This window comes from Micropterus salmoides, unplaced genomic scaffold, assembly GCF_014851395.1.
Source record: "Micropterus salmoides isolate LMB-PRFRI ecotype aquatic unplaced genomic scaffold, ASM1485139v1 Ms_hic_scaffold_17, whole genome shotgun sequence".
Lineage (NCBI taxonomy): Eukaryota > Metazoa > Chordata > Actinopteri > Centrarchiformes > Centrarchidae > Micropterus > Micropterus salmoides.
The window spans coordinates 10,243,570-10,259,990 of NW_024040817.1; the positions used below are offsets into that span (position 1 = coordinate 10,243,570).

The 16,421-nt window shown below is 38.5% G+C and overlaps 1 protein-coding gene across 1 annotated transcript in view; it reads right to left on the reverse strand.

Annotated features, from left to right (window-relative positions):
• The window catches only part of LOC119907757 (fibrocystin-L-like), a 72,612-nt gene that overhangs the window by 17,950 nt on the left and 38,241 nt on the right, over nucleotides 1–16,421 (reverse strand). The window contains exons 42-58 of the mRNA XM_038725445.1: nucleotides 14,666–14,822; nucleotides 14,374–14,530; nucleotides 13,871–14,080; nucleotides 12,993–13,122; nucleotides 11,710–11,951; nucleotides 10,885–11,021; nucleotides 9,691–10,711; nucleotides 7,940–8,131; nucleotides 5,208–5,329; nucleotides 4,949–5,108; nucleotides 4,152–4,341; nucleotides 3,235–3,323; nucleotides 2,739–2,890; nucleotides 2,275–2,401; nucleotides 1,225–1,343; nucleotides 878–1,007; nucleotides 391–564 (exon numbers count right to left, since the gene is read on the reverse strand). Of these exons, the coding sequence (XP_038581373.1) occupies nucleotides 391–564; nucleotides 878–1,007; nucleotides 1,225–1,343; nucleotides 2,275–2,401; nucleotides 2,739–2,890; nucleotides 3,235–3,323; nucleotides 4,152–4,341; nucleotides 4,949–5,108; nucleotides 5,208–5,329; nucleotides 7,940–8,131; nucleotides 9,691–10,711; nucleotides 10,885–11,021; nucleotides 11,710–11,951; nucleotides 12,993–13,122; nucleotides 13,871–14,080; nucleotides 14,374–14,530; nucleotides 14,666–14,822 (3,509 nt within the window). The remainder of the gene's footprint in view (nucleotides 1–390; nucleotides 565–877; nucleotides 1,008–1,224; nucleotides 1,344–2,274; nucleotides 2,402–2,738; nucleotides 2,891–3,234; nucleotides 3,324–4,151; nucleotides 4,342–4,948; nucleotides 5,109–5,207; nucleotides 5,330–7,939; nucleotides 8,132–9,690; nucleotides 10,712–10,884; nucleotides 11,022–11,709; nucleotides 11,952–12,992; nucleotides 13,123–13,870; nucleotides 14,081–14,373; nucleotides 14,531–14,665; nucleotides 14,823–16,421) is intronic.

Sequence of the window (16,421 nt, forward strand, 5' to 3'; positions counted from 1 at the left end):
TGTTGTTGAAACAAGGAATGAGGTGATAAATATCAATTTGGGGCATGTATAATCAATAAAAACAAGAGCTGATGGTTTATGTGTTATTTGAATGAAAAAAGGTCTTAACAGATTAAACAAGTTTGAGGGATTTCATTCAACATTTTTTTTTACTTAATTTCTTCACAACCTGAATGAATGATCCTCAGTTTGTGCTGAGTTACAGATGCAAAGGTGTTTCAAGGTTTCAAATGGAAATGGAAATGTGCACCTAAAAGAAAATCTACCTGCAGACATTCCTGAGTCCAAATTATCTGTAAATCAACAGCTTTAAACTGAGAGGGATCATAGGTCCAAAATACCAGTTCAGTAATCGCAGTGTTCTGTAAGAAGAGAAATCACATTGTTTACCTTTATAGTTGATACCAGCCCAGGAGTAGGTGCCCACCAAAAGTCTGGCCCCAAATGACTCCTGCATCATCTCTGGATACTCCTGACCGATGATCTTAATGTTTCTGGTCAGGAGAGCAACATTAGCTGCCAGAGTGTAGGAGAATGATGTGCCTGAGACAGAGTGAGTCTCACCTGAAGAGAGAGAGAAAAAGAGGTAAATATGGTCGTATTTCAGGATAAATATAAATGCACACCACGACATACATCTATTAAGCTGACAAATTAAAGCCATGGGCTAAATTTCAGTCCTTGACTGGTAATGGATATTCTGAATTTCAGATTAAAACAAGGACATTTTGCTAATAGCAAAATTTTAAAACTTTTATAAAATTAGTTAAGTAAGGAATATTAGTTGGCAAGCAGCAACTTGGATGTCAGTTCAAATATACAAATAAAACTGCAGTATATATAATTTTGCTATTCTAGAGATAGATGTTGAACTGACTGATGTGAGTGTGGGTCAAAGGCTGGTTCAGGGTCAGGACTCGGCCGTCTGCTGACACGGCTGTTATCTGACGTTTTTCTGTCTCCCAGGCATTGTAACTGGTGGTGGAGATGCCGACCTCATCTCCAACCTGCACAAGAAAGCAGACATATAAACAAATGACTGAATACTATCTTTCGTAGTTGTATTAATACTAAACAATGACATAGGTCAGTGTAGTTTCAGTTATGTCTGATTTTACATCAAGGCAAGATTTTGTTTTTTGATTACTTCTGCTTAAAGAATTTTCACATTATAATAACACTAAATAACACTATATAACACTAAAACAAAGACATAAAACTGACCTGCCAGTCCACAGACTGCGTCAGGGTCAGAGTTTTGGATCCGGCGTAAGCAGTAGCAGCGAGTTTGGTGTGGTAAACATTGTGAGGTAGTCCATAGAGCTCCAGACTACCAAACACACCTGTGGTACCACAAAACACACACTGAGCTTGTTCTGAAACATGTGACACCACACAGTGCATCCCACTGAGCTGGGATTATAAATTTTATGGCATAATTTAATACTATCACATCTTTGTCCCAGGCTAATTGTACATTCACATCAGAAAAGATCTTGCCCTTCAGATCCAAAGGTTGAGGGTTCAAATCCTGGTCTTCCTACTTTATTGATGCTTTAATGATACTCGTATGTTGTTCCTTAAGTGTAAGTGGTTGCTTTGGATAAAAGCATCTGCCAAATGAGTTAATGTAATGTAAAGTCAAGAGTTCAGCATATCTTTTGGATGGAGCAGTTGTAGCATTCTTTTGAATTATCACAGTTGACAAATAATATAATGTAATATATTGTTTATGACATATCTGAAATATTTTGAAGGATACCATTAATGGGTTTGAAAATAAATAAGTAGTAGTAGTAAGACATAATATTTTTGTAACATTTGCTAAAAGGCTCTAACAATTTTGAAAGCTGCTGGTAATCCTGGAATGAGGCTGTATCACCATTTAGATTTTAAATAATCCAGTAATTGTAGTACAACATATATTCCCCCTTAAGATACTGTACTGTTATTAGTTGCTGTATTATTTCTATTATGCGTGTGAGTTTTGAGTAGACGTGTATGTGTTTATTTGTAGGTGTAGGAGTTTACAGTATATTTATTGATTGAAATGTAATGAGAAATACAGTTACACTGTATGTAAAGCTGTACTAACTTTCCTAATAAAATAGAAAAACGGCCCACCTACAGTATGTAGTTATATTTACAATATATATAAAATATAGCACAATATTCTACAACAAATATATTGTTAAATTTATTGCACAACAATACATAGCAATTATATTTATAAATGTGTGAAACTGTGTGTTGACTGCAATGCTGTTTACTTACCCAGGACTTTGGATCCCTGGTTGGGTCCATTAGGCAGAGGCCAGTCTGGAGTGCGGTGGTTCCCTCTCAGTTTGATGTGCAGCTGACCTCTGAACGGCTCACCCCATCCTGCAATCAGCCTGCCGCCCTGAAACAGCAGGAGACGCAAACATTACTTCACTTGACACACTGTACTAGGCATCAACCATCAATCACACTGAATAGGAAGTACTTTGATCACCTTTTACTCGGACTAAGGAAGCCCTGAGAGGCATGTGAGAGAAAAAAAATTCTGGTGATGCACGCACAAACTGTATTGTAACATGAAAAAACATGAGAACATCCTCCTGAAATACATTTTGAAGATAAATAGAAGTTACCACTTTATCCCACTTTTCTAATTCACGTTTAAGCTGCATTAAGAGTGAGTTAATGTCATAATCTGGATAATCGTGGAAGTCAAAGAGATGACTGATCACACTGACCTGGATAGAGATGTAGACAGCATCTATCACCACAGTGTTGTATTGAGCCTGTTTGATGGATGAACTATTCATGGTGTCGGGGATCTCAAGAACTCCAATGATAGTCAGCTTGTTGAGGCGAGGAGTGTCGATGTCCAAAACGATCCACTTGCCTTTGGTTTTATGGGGACACAAAGGTGTTATAATAACACTACACTAACATAAGATCTGTTCAAACCGAATATTTGGCTGTTATTTTGAATTTTTATTATTGTAAACATTTTGAATTCATTTCTGGATATTGGCCCTTAAATGAACAAAACATAATTAACCAATCCAAATTGTATCACCACACATGGTTCGGAGATTGTCTGAAATTTAATTTATTTTTCATCTTACATGACGAAAATCAACACATAATATATAAAGTGTCAAAATCAAGCTTCTAACATGCAACACCTGCTGGATTGAAATAAAAAGTTTGCAATAAGTTTTTTTTCCTACTGCTAGACATTACCAGATGGGATGACCACATCAGCGCCCTCTGTTGGTACTGTGAAGTTATTTTCAGCTGAACCTTTCCAGAAAGAGGCATCAGACCAAAGACTAGAGAGAAACACACACAGGTCATTCAGGCATTCAGCAGGTCAGACTAGAGTCAACATAATAACTATTTTCAGTTTAGGAAATATATTGTGACAACAATCCAATTACAGAGATTTTTGTCTCCCTATAACCGCTCTGGCAGTTTTCAGCCTTGTTATTTAAAAAAGAAACAAGTTTAACTTCCTTAATTTGAAGGTTGGGTTGGATCCATCACAAATGAGTAAATCACAATATATACAGTATATTTATGTGCATACCTATCTACAACCTGTTCATTATATTGATTTATGTATACTATTTGTGTGTGTGTGTGTGTGTGTACACACTACATTCTGTTTACACCACAGTTTACACATTTTACTGTTACTGACGTGTTTTACACAATCTGGAAACCACCTCTGAATAACATGAAATCCACTTCTGCCTGGTGCTGACGATGACTAATGGCTATATACTTACTCCACAACATATTAGGGACATATTGTAATTTTTACTCCACTAAAATTTTTTTCTGACAGCTGTGGATTTCTTTGCATATTTTGCAGATTATTTTTCATACGAAATATATAATGCTTTTAAAGCTAGAGCCAGTGAAAGTCTCCCACTTTTTTGTCATTTTAATTTAGATTTTAAGTTGCAAAAAACATCTAGTAGGAACATTAAAACCAGTTTTTAATGTTGTAATAATACATTTTTCATAATTCTAATGCCAGGAAATGTCATATTTACATATAGCACATAAGCTGAAGTGATTAAGAGGGCCTGACTGTAGCTGGTGAGTTTGATCCTGGTCATGAATAACATGTTCTAGTGGGGGGTTTAACATACATGAAATTGGCAGGCCGGCTGTTGGGTAAGGGGGCGAGCGTGGCTAGAGGTGGTGGTGTAGGTGGTATAGGTGATGTAGGTGGGATGCATTTGGGGTAGAAGCAGCGGTAGACCCATAAGTTCACCACAGAGTCAACCATGGAGCGGTCAACGGTCTCCCGACGCCTGCGTTGGCTGGTCTTCCCAGACACTGCAGATGCAAAATGGTGTCAAATGAATAAAGACGCACATATTACTGAACGTTTTGCTGAATGCTGTTGTGTGGTTAGTGATAACTAAACAAGACGATAAACTAAAAACTCCATTTTGAGGTCATCATGAGGCAAACAGTCACCAAAGCACACAAAAACTTAAAATCCAGTGGCTTAGTGTGATGTAAGATATAGATTTAGGCCAATAACATTTGTGTAAATAAAAGTAATAATAATTAGACAGTTTTAACTAGTGTTTATGCTCATTCATAGAGCATTATACTCTTTATAAATGTTATTATTTTTGTCAAGGACAGACAAGACAACAGACAAAAACTGCTGAACAACTCAACAGTATTCTCTGATTATGTTAGAGCAGCCAACAGTAGGCTGCAAAATAGCCTATGACTAGCAGTAGTCATCTTAGATTTTTTTGGTCCAAAATTAGTGAAACACGCCATCACATTCAAGCAGCCCAGGGTGATATCTTGTTTTGTCTGACTGACACCCCCTAACCCAAAGAATGCTTTATTTAAAACCCAAATGATTAATCGATCGTCAATATTAGCATTACGATCAATAGATCTTTATTAAAGTGTGTCTAACCAATGTAGTAGAGGTTGTTGGAGCTCTCGTTGAAGTACCAGTCTCCGTTCTTGTCAGTACTGAAGTTCAGCGGTGACGATGAGCCATTCCTGTCATCGATGATGTGGACTATGTCTGGACTTTGGGTGAAGTTGTGGTTGATGATCACATATTGATCCGGCTGTGTGAGGGGAAGAATTACAATTAAAAACACATCAATGTAAAAAGGCATGAAGATTATTTCCTTGAATTAATATCATATTAAGGATCTTCCATGTACCTTGAAGCCGTAGAATCTTGCAGTATAACTGATGGTGGTGATCTGCTCCACATTTTTAAAGTACCAGTTGTATGTTTGTCTAGAGGGCAGCAAGGCCATCCAGCGAGGAATCACACTGGTGCCTGTAATATTGAGTTTAAAAACAACACTTTAAACTGGGACTGAACAATTAATAAAATTAATCAGAAAAATTTCTGAGCAGTGCACTCAGAAATCATTTTTCATTTCGAGCAGTGAACATTATACTCTTTATTTAATGTTATAATATTATACTATTACAGTCATGTATACTAGTATACTGGACAGTCTTTGCAGTAGACGTGCAGTGAATTTCTGAATGGATAAGCATGTCGGCTGTTTTTTTACTACTGCTCCTCTTTTCCACTTTTGTTTGCAAACCAATAAATCACAATCAACAGTCAAATAGCCACACAAGTCTCGCCAATGGCCGCCTGATATTGTATGTCGGCATTAAATGTATTGCTCGGAAACAGCAGCCACCGTGCAGCGGTGTGTTTACATCTTACAGCGGATCAGTCAGCAGGTTTCTACATGGAGCCGAAGTCAGCCTCCTCTTCTCCAGAACAAATGGACCAGCTGCTTACACGTGTGTATATATATAAAATAACTAAATTAAAGTGTAGTGTCTATCTACACACCAGGGGCTACTGGAACAAGACATTCATGGACTAGATTAGAAAATATGGATCTGATGCATGCTACTATACAGGGGCAAGTGTAACACTGTCAACAGAAAGAACTGCGCAAACGAGTTTTTTTGTAATTAAAAAAAAAGATTATTATGTGCAATAATTTACCATCTCTGAATAAAACACATTCCTAAATTGCCTCCCTGCTTTGTGAATTTAGACTGCGTTCTCCCGTTTTGTGTCCATAGTATACAGATCCATAGGCTAGCATGAATGTGGGGCTAGCCCCAGTCTAATTTAATGCGCATTCAGAAATGGCTAACGGTTAGCATACAAAAGAAGGTACTCTTCTGTTTTCCATGTCTGCTATTTGGCGGAGATGGTACTTGGTCGAGGACCGGTTACAAGGATTTGAAACATCTTTCAGAGAGGATTAAAAAAGGACAAAACATGAGAGCAGCGGGAGTCATCTGGACAATGCTTTGAATGAAATTGGGCTTACTAGGATGGGTAAACGTCGCTGCCCAAATTGACAGTGCATACCGAACAGGTGTTGTGCACAGGTATTAGGCACAGGTATTGTGCCGAATTGGCATGCACCTCGCAGGTCGTAACGCTAATTTATGCTGAGATTACGAGGTGCCTTCATGGCGAGACAAGCCGCTGCAAGGCATGTACCATCGACAAATAGAAGAAGTGGCAGATATCAAGAAATCCAACCAGTGGCTAGAAAAGGATGGACTAAACAAGATCAATAGAGGCTGGGGTCTACCTCACCAGGCAGGACCCCAGGTGCAGACTGTGCAAGGATGCCCCTGAGACAGTACAGCACATAACATTCCTGGCTTAAGAGGCAGGCAGGAACACCATACATGTAACGCCACAACCAGGTAGCTGGAATAGTGTACAAGAACATGTGCCATGAGTATGGGCTGGAAGTCCCAAGGTCAAAATGGAAGACACCTCTTAAGGTAGTTGAGAATGACAGAGCTAAGATCCTGTGGGACTCACTAAGATCCAGACTGACAAACTGGTGATGGCTAACCAACCAGACATCGTGTTGATCGACAAACAGCCGAAGAAGGAAGCAGAGATAGATGTGGCAATCAAGCAACATCAAGAAGAAGGAACGCAAGAAGATTGAAAAATGCTGGGGCTGAAAGAGGAGCTAGAAAAGATACTGAGAGTAAAAGAAACAGTGGTGCCAGTGGTAATCTGTCTCACCCTGCACTGTCAGCTGTCTCCTCCCTTAAGAGTGTGTATACAGGTAATGGAGAACAGGTGGGCACACTGGATTGGTCCTGCATAGCTCATTGCTGCCTCCTGATCGTTCAATTGGATGACAGCAGCCATCTTAAACCCCACTGACAGGAACTCTCCCCTCTCTCTCTGCCATTCCCAACCTGAGCCTGTGTACTGTGTGTGTGTGTGTGTGTGTGTGTGTGTGTGTGTGTGTGTGTGTGTCTGTGTTCATTGTAAATAGAGAACTGTTGTGAGCATATTAGACTTTGTAATTGAATCTGTGTAGTGAACTCATTAGACTTTGAAAAGCTTACCTAAGTAATTCAGATTATTGTCTGATGACAACCTTGTTATGTTGGCTTTAGACATTTTGTTTGCTATATAGCAATTTTCTTTGTTGTAGCTTATGGTGTCAGCTACTAGCAGTTTAGTAAGAGTGAGAATGTGTGTATATTTATATATATATATATATATACACACACCACATTTTTAACATGGACATTTCTTATGTGCATTTATATACTTACATATTGCAGATTTCACAAAATAACTATGTGACTCTGTGATCTGTAATCCTTTAAATATGTGGAGCCCAAAATTCAGCTTGCCAGATGGCTGTGAAATATCTTAACAGTTAAAATGTACAATATTTTTATCACAGGAAAATTAAAAAAGGATGGATGTATGAATATACTTTGTATTTAAGTAAAAGTTTACTATCGTTAAATGTTTACCATGTGTACTTTGAATTTAGCTTACTACCGATACTGTACTGAAATTAATTCTGTTTATCATCCCCTCACAGACATTTCAAAGTTGTAAGTCTGTGTGTTTTAGTACCATGTGAGTTGGTTAAGATGACATCTCTGCCATACAGAGAGCCTGGTGATAGATTGTTGAAATCGAAACGATGGAAGTTGATGGTGTGGTCGCACACAGCGGCGGGGAAACCCACACTCCATTCGGCCGTCTGGGAACAGTGAGCAGGGTCCAGTAAGGGGCTCATAGGCACAACTTTATGGTTGATTTTTCCTGAAAACAAGGAAATATGGTTAAGACAGTTATATAACGTATTTTGATAATATGTCAAATTTTTGTCTGAATGACTGTTACACTCTGGCATGTCTGGCTATACTCTGTACTACTAATACTCTTTCAAGACCAAAACCAACAAATAATTGAACCTACTAACAAGAATTGTATGTTTACCCAGAACCTGTTACAATAATGATAATAATAATCTTTATTTGTAGAGTACTTTTCAAAGTTAGAAAGTGCTTTAACAATAATAATAAATAACCCAAAAAACAATAATACAGAAACAATACAAGATAAAAGCAAGAAAATACTGAAAAGATTAAAATACACGTTAATAAGTAAAACTCTTCTAAGCCATAGAACACATGAATAAGCCACATTGATGCACTAAGTGACATGTTCCCTCATTTGCATGAACATGGGGACTATAGTTCATTTTGACTAAATCCCACATACACTGTCCGGAAATACTAACTAGAACATCAACTGTGTATTAATTCGTCTCCAATGAATGCACTATTCACTTCTGTTTGAATAATGTTTGCTAAAATACTCAGTGTTTTTGGACACTGAGTATTGTACAAAAATGAGACATATATTTTTTTGTTTGTTGTTTGTTTTCACATATTTACATCTTCACCAGTTACCAATAGGCTAAGGCCAAGGTCACTAATAGGTCCGGGTTAGAACCCAGCAGTCATCGTCTCTGCACCTGGACCTATAACCGATAAATTATTGAGAATAATTAACTTGTGACAGAGCGTTTCTATTTTAACCTGCGCAGCTTAAGTTTATTCTTCTCACGGCCAGGACAAAACCAGTATGTCTCATTTGTTCTGAGACTGTCGCAATTATTAAAAGCGACAATGTAAAGCGCCACTACCAGACAAAACACAAATGAGCAAACAGTCACTTAAATCCACAGACAGAAATGTACAGAAAATACAGTTCGAACTGGCAGAACAAACTAGAACTCACTCTCTTCACTGAACAAGAGACACATTTTGAAATGCACATTTTTCAAAAGCTATTTTTTGTATTTTATGTTGAAATGTAGACTTTATTTTACTTAGAGAATTTATAATTGGAGTACTTAATAATGTTAATTGTAATCCCCCCAGTTCATTGGGAAAACCGACAGTAAATGTACGTGAAATAATACTGAAATATATTTTTATTTGATTTGACAATCTACTTGCTGACTACAAAATAAATTTTAATACAACTAGGCTATGGCACTGATTAACAAGGCGTCATTGGTTCAAGAGCTTTGCTTGAGGAAACAATCTCTAACTGCAAGATCTTTAAATTTTAATTGAATACCCCGGGGCTAAGGCCTCAGTCCACAGACTCAGTAGGGAGGTATTGTTGACTTTTTATAGGATTTGTTAACAATAGGAAAAGCTTGATAGATTGAGGATCTGATTAAATATGTAGTTTGGAATAATAACACAACTTTTTTTTTAATTGACAGACTGAATATTAATACAACTATATGAGGGATTTGTGCAAAACATTAAACAAGTGAACAGTAAGAGACTAAAGACTGATACCTGTGAGGGAGCCATCACTGTCCACCAGTTGTACCTCATGCTCCCACCTGAAGCCAGCCTTGTTTGGTGAGTTACTGTACTGGACACCACTAAACCTGATAGCCCAGGCTCCACACTGGCCCACACACGTTGAGGCTAACCCGATGGCTGTGCAAGAGCTACGGTTGAAGTTGATGAACTTGGTGTTAAGGACACTCAAGCCATCATCCAATGGCGCAATGATGCCTCTTTGCGTGCAGTAGTCATCTCCCAGTCCGAGCTCGTCCACATGGCCCACAATGGTGCTGTTGGATATCATTGCCCCTCCGATCTCTCCAAAGCCGCTCACGGCCCACTGCAGGATACGCTTGGCTTCAATGCCGGCTTTCTCATTGTTGACCATGATGAAGCTGTTGAACTGCACAGCGCCCACGTTGACCCACTCAGCACCTTTCTCGCAGTTCCAAGTGGTGAGTGACTTGAAGACAGCTGGCTTGGGGGTATTGGAATAGCAGGCGCCGTCCTTCATGGGGAAATATTCTGGGAAGATCCAAAGGCCGAACCAGCCCTGAGAGTGCACAGTGTTGTTGTAAAATTCACCGATGGGAACCCTATTCTGACAGATGTTTGGATCGTAGGATGAGCTATCGGGGTGCTGGTGCATGCGGTACCAGAAGCCGAAGTGGGTGCCACCCGCAGCGGCGTTGTGGCGGATGATGTTGTTGGGATTGGTGACCCAGAAGGCGGCGGGAGTGATATCGTCGTTCAGCAGGCTGGTGCTTTGTTTGACAAACACAGCCAGGTTGTACTGCAGGATGTTCTGTGTCTCAATGCCATCCTCGATGAAGAACGCCCCACCCATGATGTCGTAGATGACGTTGTGCTCCACCAACAGCCTGTGGGTGTTGTGGATGGTTACGGCCCTGTTGAAGGTCTGATGGATAGAACAACCCCTCACATATGACTTGTAGTTAATATCTCCCATTAGATGCCAGTGGATGGGATAACGTCCTAGCCTGTAGGCCTGTCCTGCATAGAAGACCTGTGGCATTAAAGCATAAAGACTTTAAAGTTTACCATTTCAATTTGTGTGGATAAGTACATACAAATGGAAAAAAAGCAGATTGTGAGGATAAGGAGATTTAGAAAAACAGGAGTAATCTGATCAACATGTAGAACTAGAAGTTTCATCAGAGAAAGTTTTCAGTATTTTACCTCAACATATTCCAGTCTGCCAATGGCAAGATTCTCATTTGGTCTGGGTGCATGAAACATGATGCATCCCCCAAACTCATCACTGCCAACCTCCTCTCCAAACCTTCCTTGAAAACAGGTTTGGATGGCGAATTCACCTACAGCACCAGGACAGAAAGATGTTAATACTGCATAGCCCAACGATTATATACATGATGTAATTATCTCAAAATAAGAACAGCAGTGAAACAGGTACAAATGATGCCCAAAGTGTGGGGGTCAAGCCCACAACCTACATCATATTTTTTTAATATTCTGAACCCTGTATACTCTGTTGAATTGCAAACTGTTAATTTCATTAGATATATTTATAATCTATTAAAAAGCTCTTATTTTTCACCAGTTTGAAAAGCTTACAGTACTATTCAATGCAAATTCCTCCTTGTTAACCTAAAGTAGAGCTAAAACAATTAGTACATTAATAGATTTGTCAATAACCACATTTCTTTTTTAAAAGCCAGAACCTTTCTGGTAAATGAACTGTACTTACATAGCAACAGTACAAGCAATTATTCACTTATTTGCTATTATACACTGATAGCAGAGGCTGCCATGTAAGGTGCCAACTACACATAAAAACACAGAAGCAAATACATTCACACAACCACAGGGAGCAATTTGGGGTTTAGTATTTTGCCCAAGGACACTTGGCAGGAGCCAAAGATTGAACCGCCGACCTTTTGATTCAGTCAAATATTTACATAACAACATCTCTTATTTCTACTTTTACACAGTGTTTAGTGTAACATCAAATCAGAAAAATCTAACACCACCAAAACACGTTACCTGTGTCAAAGCCATCGGGGCAGGCTGCGATATTATCGTTCCATTCTTGGTTTTGGGAGCCTCGTACTACGATGTTCCTGGTGAGGAGACCCACCTCAGCTCGGCCCTCAAACACTGTACCATTGGCCAGTGTGACGGTAACCCCAAGGTGAGTGTACTTGAGGGGTTCGGTCAGGGTTAGAGTCTTTCCATCAGCTGACACGGCAGCAATCCTCCTCATCTCGTTCTCTCTCTGGCTGTGCCTGGAAACAACAGGAAATACATTGTTTCTACAGTAGGGTATAGTACAGTAAAGTAAAAATAATTGGCCTGAACAAGCTTTGAAAAATGATTTAATAAATCTATGCACAGCTATATACCTGTAACTTTTGTCCTTTAAATTTTTATTAAAATGAGAGCAAGAACAACTATATGATTTTTTTATTCCTTAAAGCAGGCGATTGTGTGTACAAGGTAGATATTTTGTCGAACATTTTCCTTTAAGGCATGATTTTTGTGCTGCACTGTTACATGATGTGGTTACTTTACACGTTTTGCTTAATGTCAGATAGAATCCTGATATCAGCCTAAAGGAGTGTTGTGAGAGGTTTTTATGTTTATGTAGGAGCAGTGAAATTGTAAACCTTAATTTTAGACTGATAATTAATTATTGTAACTAACTTTACAACTTTACAAAATACATCTAAACGATGCAGAGAAAACACAACATCTTCAAAGAACGTATGTTCTTGTTACTTCTTTAACTTTTTTGTCCATTTGGACTAATGGGCTAGTTTAATAAATGAACCCTTAATTAAATACATATAAAAATTTGATTCAAAGGAACCACATGAAATCACATGAAGTCAGATGCAGCAGAAGTGGCAGTTATTGCTAATCAACTTAGCAGGACTAGTTTATCTGGTGTCCTTTTTTTCTTCATTAGGAATTGATTTAGCTACTGCCCTTTTAAGTGATATAACATCAGCATCAAAATTGATATTTCAAATATAGGAAAGAAGAAAAGGTGGGTACATTAGCTTTATCTAAGGCTATCTTACTAGCTGTAGCTTATTAGCGTTTTGTTTTTTTGTTTTTTTTTTACACATTTACAATTTTGTAATGCATAAATATTTTTTTAATAGTAAGGTAAGATGTCAAAAAGTCTCATTTTTGTCTTAACTCACATTTGATCAAATAACTCGTAACTGTGTCTGGACTTTGTAGAGCTGCGGTAATAGTTGGATTTTTAAATAACTTCTGGTTTCAGCTTAGACATGCATGAATTTGAGACCTTGCTGTACCTGTGGCCGGTGGAAGCAATGACAATTTCGTCTCCAGCTTTCCAAGTCACTGCCTTCATTAGGGTCAGTGTGACAGAACCGTTGGTTGCCGTCTGGGCCAAGTGGGTCCAAGGGACAGGAACTGGAATACCTGGAGAAACAGGTTGTCAGCAATGACTTGTACCTGAAGTGAGGTACCAATAATAATAATAATGATCAATCGTTGTTTGTCAGTTTATCATTATGTGACATAATTTTTTTACATAATATTTTCTATTACTTGATTCTCAACAGAGATGGTTGTAATTCAGTGGTGGAAGAAGTATTCTGATTATTTTCTTAATAAAAAGTAGTAATGCAACAAAGTAAAAAAATCATACTTTGTATTAAAAGATCCTACTGTATAAACAATATACAATATATATGTGAAAGGATTTTGGAGGCATTAATGTGTATACACTATATAGTGCCGGGCAGTTTAATTCGCAAAAATCTCAATGTTGTGATGACATCTCTGTCAATAATTGAGACCAGAAGACCTTATTTTGCAGTGAACTAAGATTATTTCAAGCTGTTTTCTATATCTTGAAAAAATAAAGATTTAAATATTGTTTTAGACTTAAAAAGCTTACCTGGTACAAATTTTTCAGTATAAAAACCACATTCATATCTTCTAGGATGGTCCAAAAAATTTGCTTCCTTTCCAGAGTTAATCAGAGTACCAATACTACTTCTTTATCATCCTGTATTGGTAGGCATAATTTCTGTCTCCCTCTGTTTCCAGTATTTCTGCTGAGCTAAGCTAACTGGCTGCTGGCTGTGGCTTCATATACTTAAAACAGACATGAGAGCTGCATCAACCCAATCATCAGTTTGATTATGTTTACATGTTTTCATACCATGCAGGTCCAGCACTCCCTCTCGGACAGCCAGCGTCTTAGCTCCATAAACAGGAAGTTCAGGTGAGCGCAGGTGTCCATGAAGTGTGATGATGGCTTTGTGTTGAAATGGTGCCCCCTCCTGGCCAATCTGGAGCCGTCCGCCGTCTGTGATCAGGATGTTTTCTGCCTGCAGCTCGATGTCAGCTTCATCAAACACCAACGTCCCTCCTGAGCACAAAGAAACATGTTACAAACTAAACACTGGTGGGGAAAAAATGTCCTTGTACTGAGCAAGTACAACACTTCTCTTTGGATCCTACAAACTATGCAAACTAAAATTATTTAAAAAATTATTATATTATTATTTTATAGTCTTTAGTGAGAGGAAGGTGAGAAAAAAAGTAAATACAGAAAGGGAGAAACTCTGACATCAATTTGGAATCTGGTTCTCTGTGTCTAAAAATGGGATGTACACATGTCCAAAATAAAATTAAAAAAACATGATAAAGTAATTTTTGCACCTTGAATAAGAAGCATTTTCAGCACTGGGGTGCTGGTGTCCAGCAGGATGGTCTGGCCTTTAGTAATGACAGCAAACGAGCCGGCCTCAGGTGGAGACAGACCACCCCACGTGAACCTGGACGACCACACGTCAATGTAGAAGAAACTTGCATTATCCTAAAGAAAGAGACAAATACAGGATTAAGACAAAAATGTACTCTAAAGGTATGAAATCAGTGCGATTATATTTTGATGTGAATAAAACAAACTCTGTTGCGAGTAAGGTCAGGAGATCTGACTGCACTCTCTTACCATCTTAGCGATGCCTTGGTCTCTGACGCTGACTCTGACTTTGGTTTCTTGAGACTGTTGCTGAGCATTTGTCACACAAATAATGTGTGTGTTGTTGGTGGATTGAACATCACACACAGACCCTGCGATGGTGACATTGACTTCATTCATGTCAGTGCTGTAAGGTGGGAAAGAATTATATCAATAGATTGATTAATTTATTCTATTCATTAATCGATAGAAAGATAGATCAGATAGATTCAATTAATGCTTACGTTATTCATTGTATAGTGACATAAAATTATATATAGTATGTATATAATACAATGCACCATAAAAGATACATTAACATCCTTGATCAACATAAAATACCTATATACACCAATCAGCCATATCGTTATTACCACCTGCCGAGACATGGACTCCACTGTGTTTGCACTGTGTGTTCTGACACCTTTCTTTCAGAACCAGCATTTACTTTTTCAGCAATTTCACTTACAGTAGCTCGTCTGTTGGACGGACCAAAGGGGCCTGCCTTCGCTACCCATGTGCATCAATGAGCCTGTTGCTGGTTCACCGCTTTTTCCTTCCTTGTACCACTTTTGATAGGTACTGACCACTACAGACCATTTTGGAGAAGCTCTGAACTAGTTGTTTAGCCATCACAATTTAGCCCTTGTCAAAGTTGCTCAAATCCTTACACTAGCCCATTTTCCCTACCTAATATTTCCCACCCACAGACAGGTGCTATGGAAATGAGATAATCAATCAGTGGTCATAATTTTATGGCTGATTGGCGTATTAAACACAATAGCATGATAGATAACTATATACTCTACCATGTGATATACTATAATATAATAACAAATCTACATAGTACAAAATACTACATACTACAAAGTACAAAAAACAAATCCAAATCCTATATGTTATTATTTATTATATATATGTATATATATATATATATAAAATTAAAAAAATAGCAAAAAAAAAAAAAATTGCATGTAAGAATATACTAACCCTAACCCTATATTAATTATATAACATTAATATGTTACAACAGGTTGTAAAGTGAAATTAGGTTTGTACCTCCCTTCTGCTATGTAGCAGAAAATATACAATAAGGCAAAACAAAGTTCGAGGACTAAAACTGGATCCAGATGAAACCATGGTATCCTATGACGTGACTTCTTTGTTCACCTGCATCCCCACCATAGAGGCAGTAGAAACCGTTAGGAAACGGCTAACACAAGACAACACCCTGGACAACAGAACTAGCCTCAGCCCTTACCAAATCTGCAAATTACTCGACCTCTGTCTAAACACCACCTACTTCCAGTACAACGGTGGATTCTAAAGACAGAAGCATGGCTGTGCCATGGGCTCACCGGTATCCCCGATTGTGGCAAACATCTACATGGAAGAAGTGGAGAGTAAACCCCTCAACTCCTTCAGAGGAACAGCACCGAGCCACTGGTACAGATATGTGGACGACACCTGGGTCAAAATCAAAAGCCAGGAAGTGCAAGCCTTCACAGAACACATCAACTCTGTGGACAGTAACATCAGGTTCACACGAGAAGATGTTCACAACAACAGTTTGGCCTTCCTGGACTGCGCTGTACACATTGAAGAGGACAGGAGCCTGCAGATTGGTGTTTACAGAAAACCCACACACACAGACCAATACCTACTCTTCGATTCACACCACCCACTGGAGCACAAGCTAGGGGTCATGAGAACACTGCACCACAGAGCGGAAAACATACCAACAAGC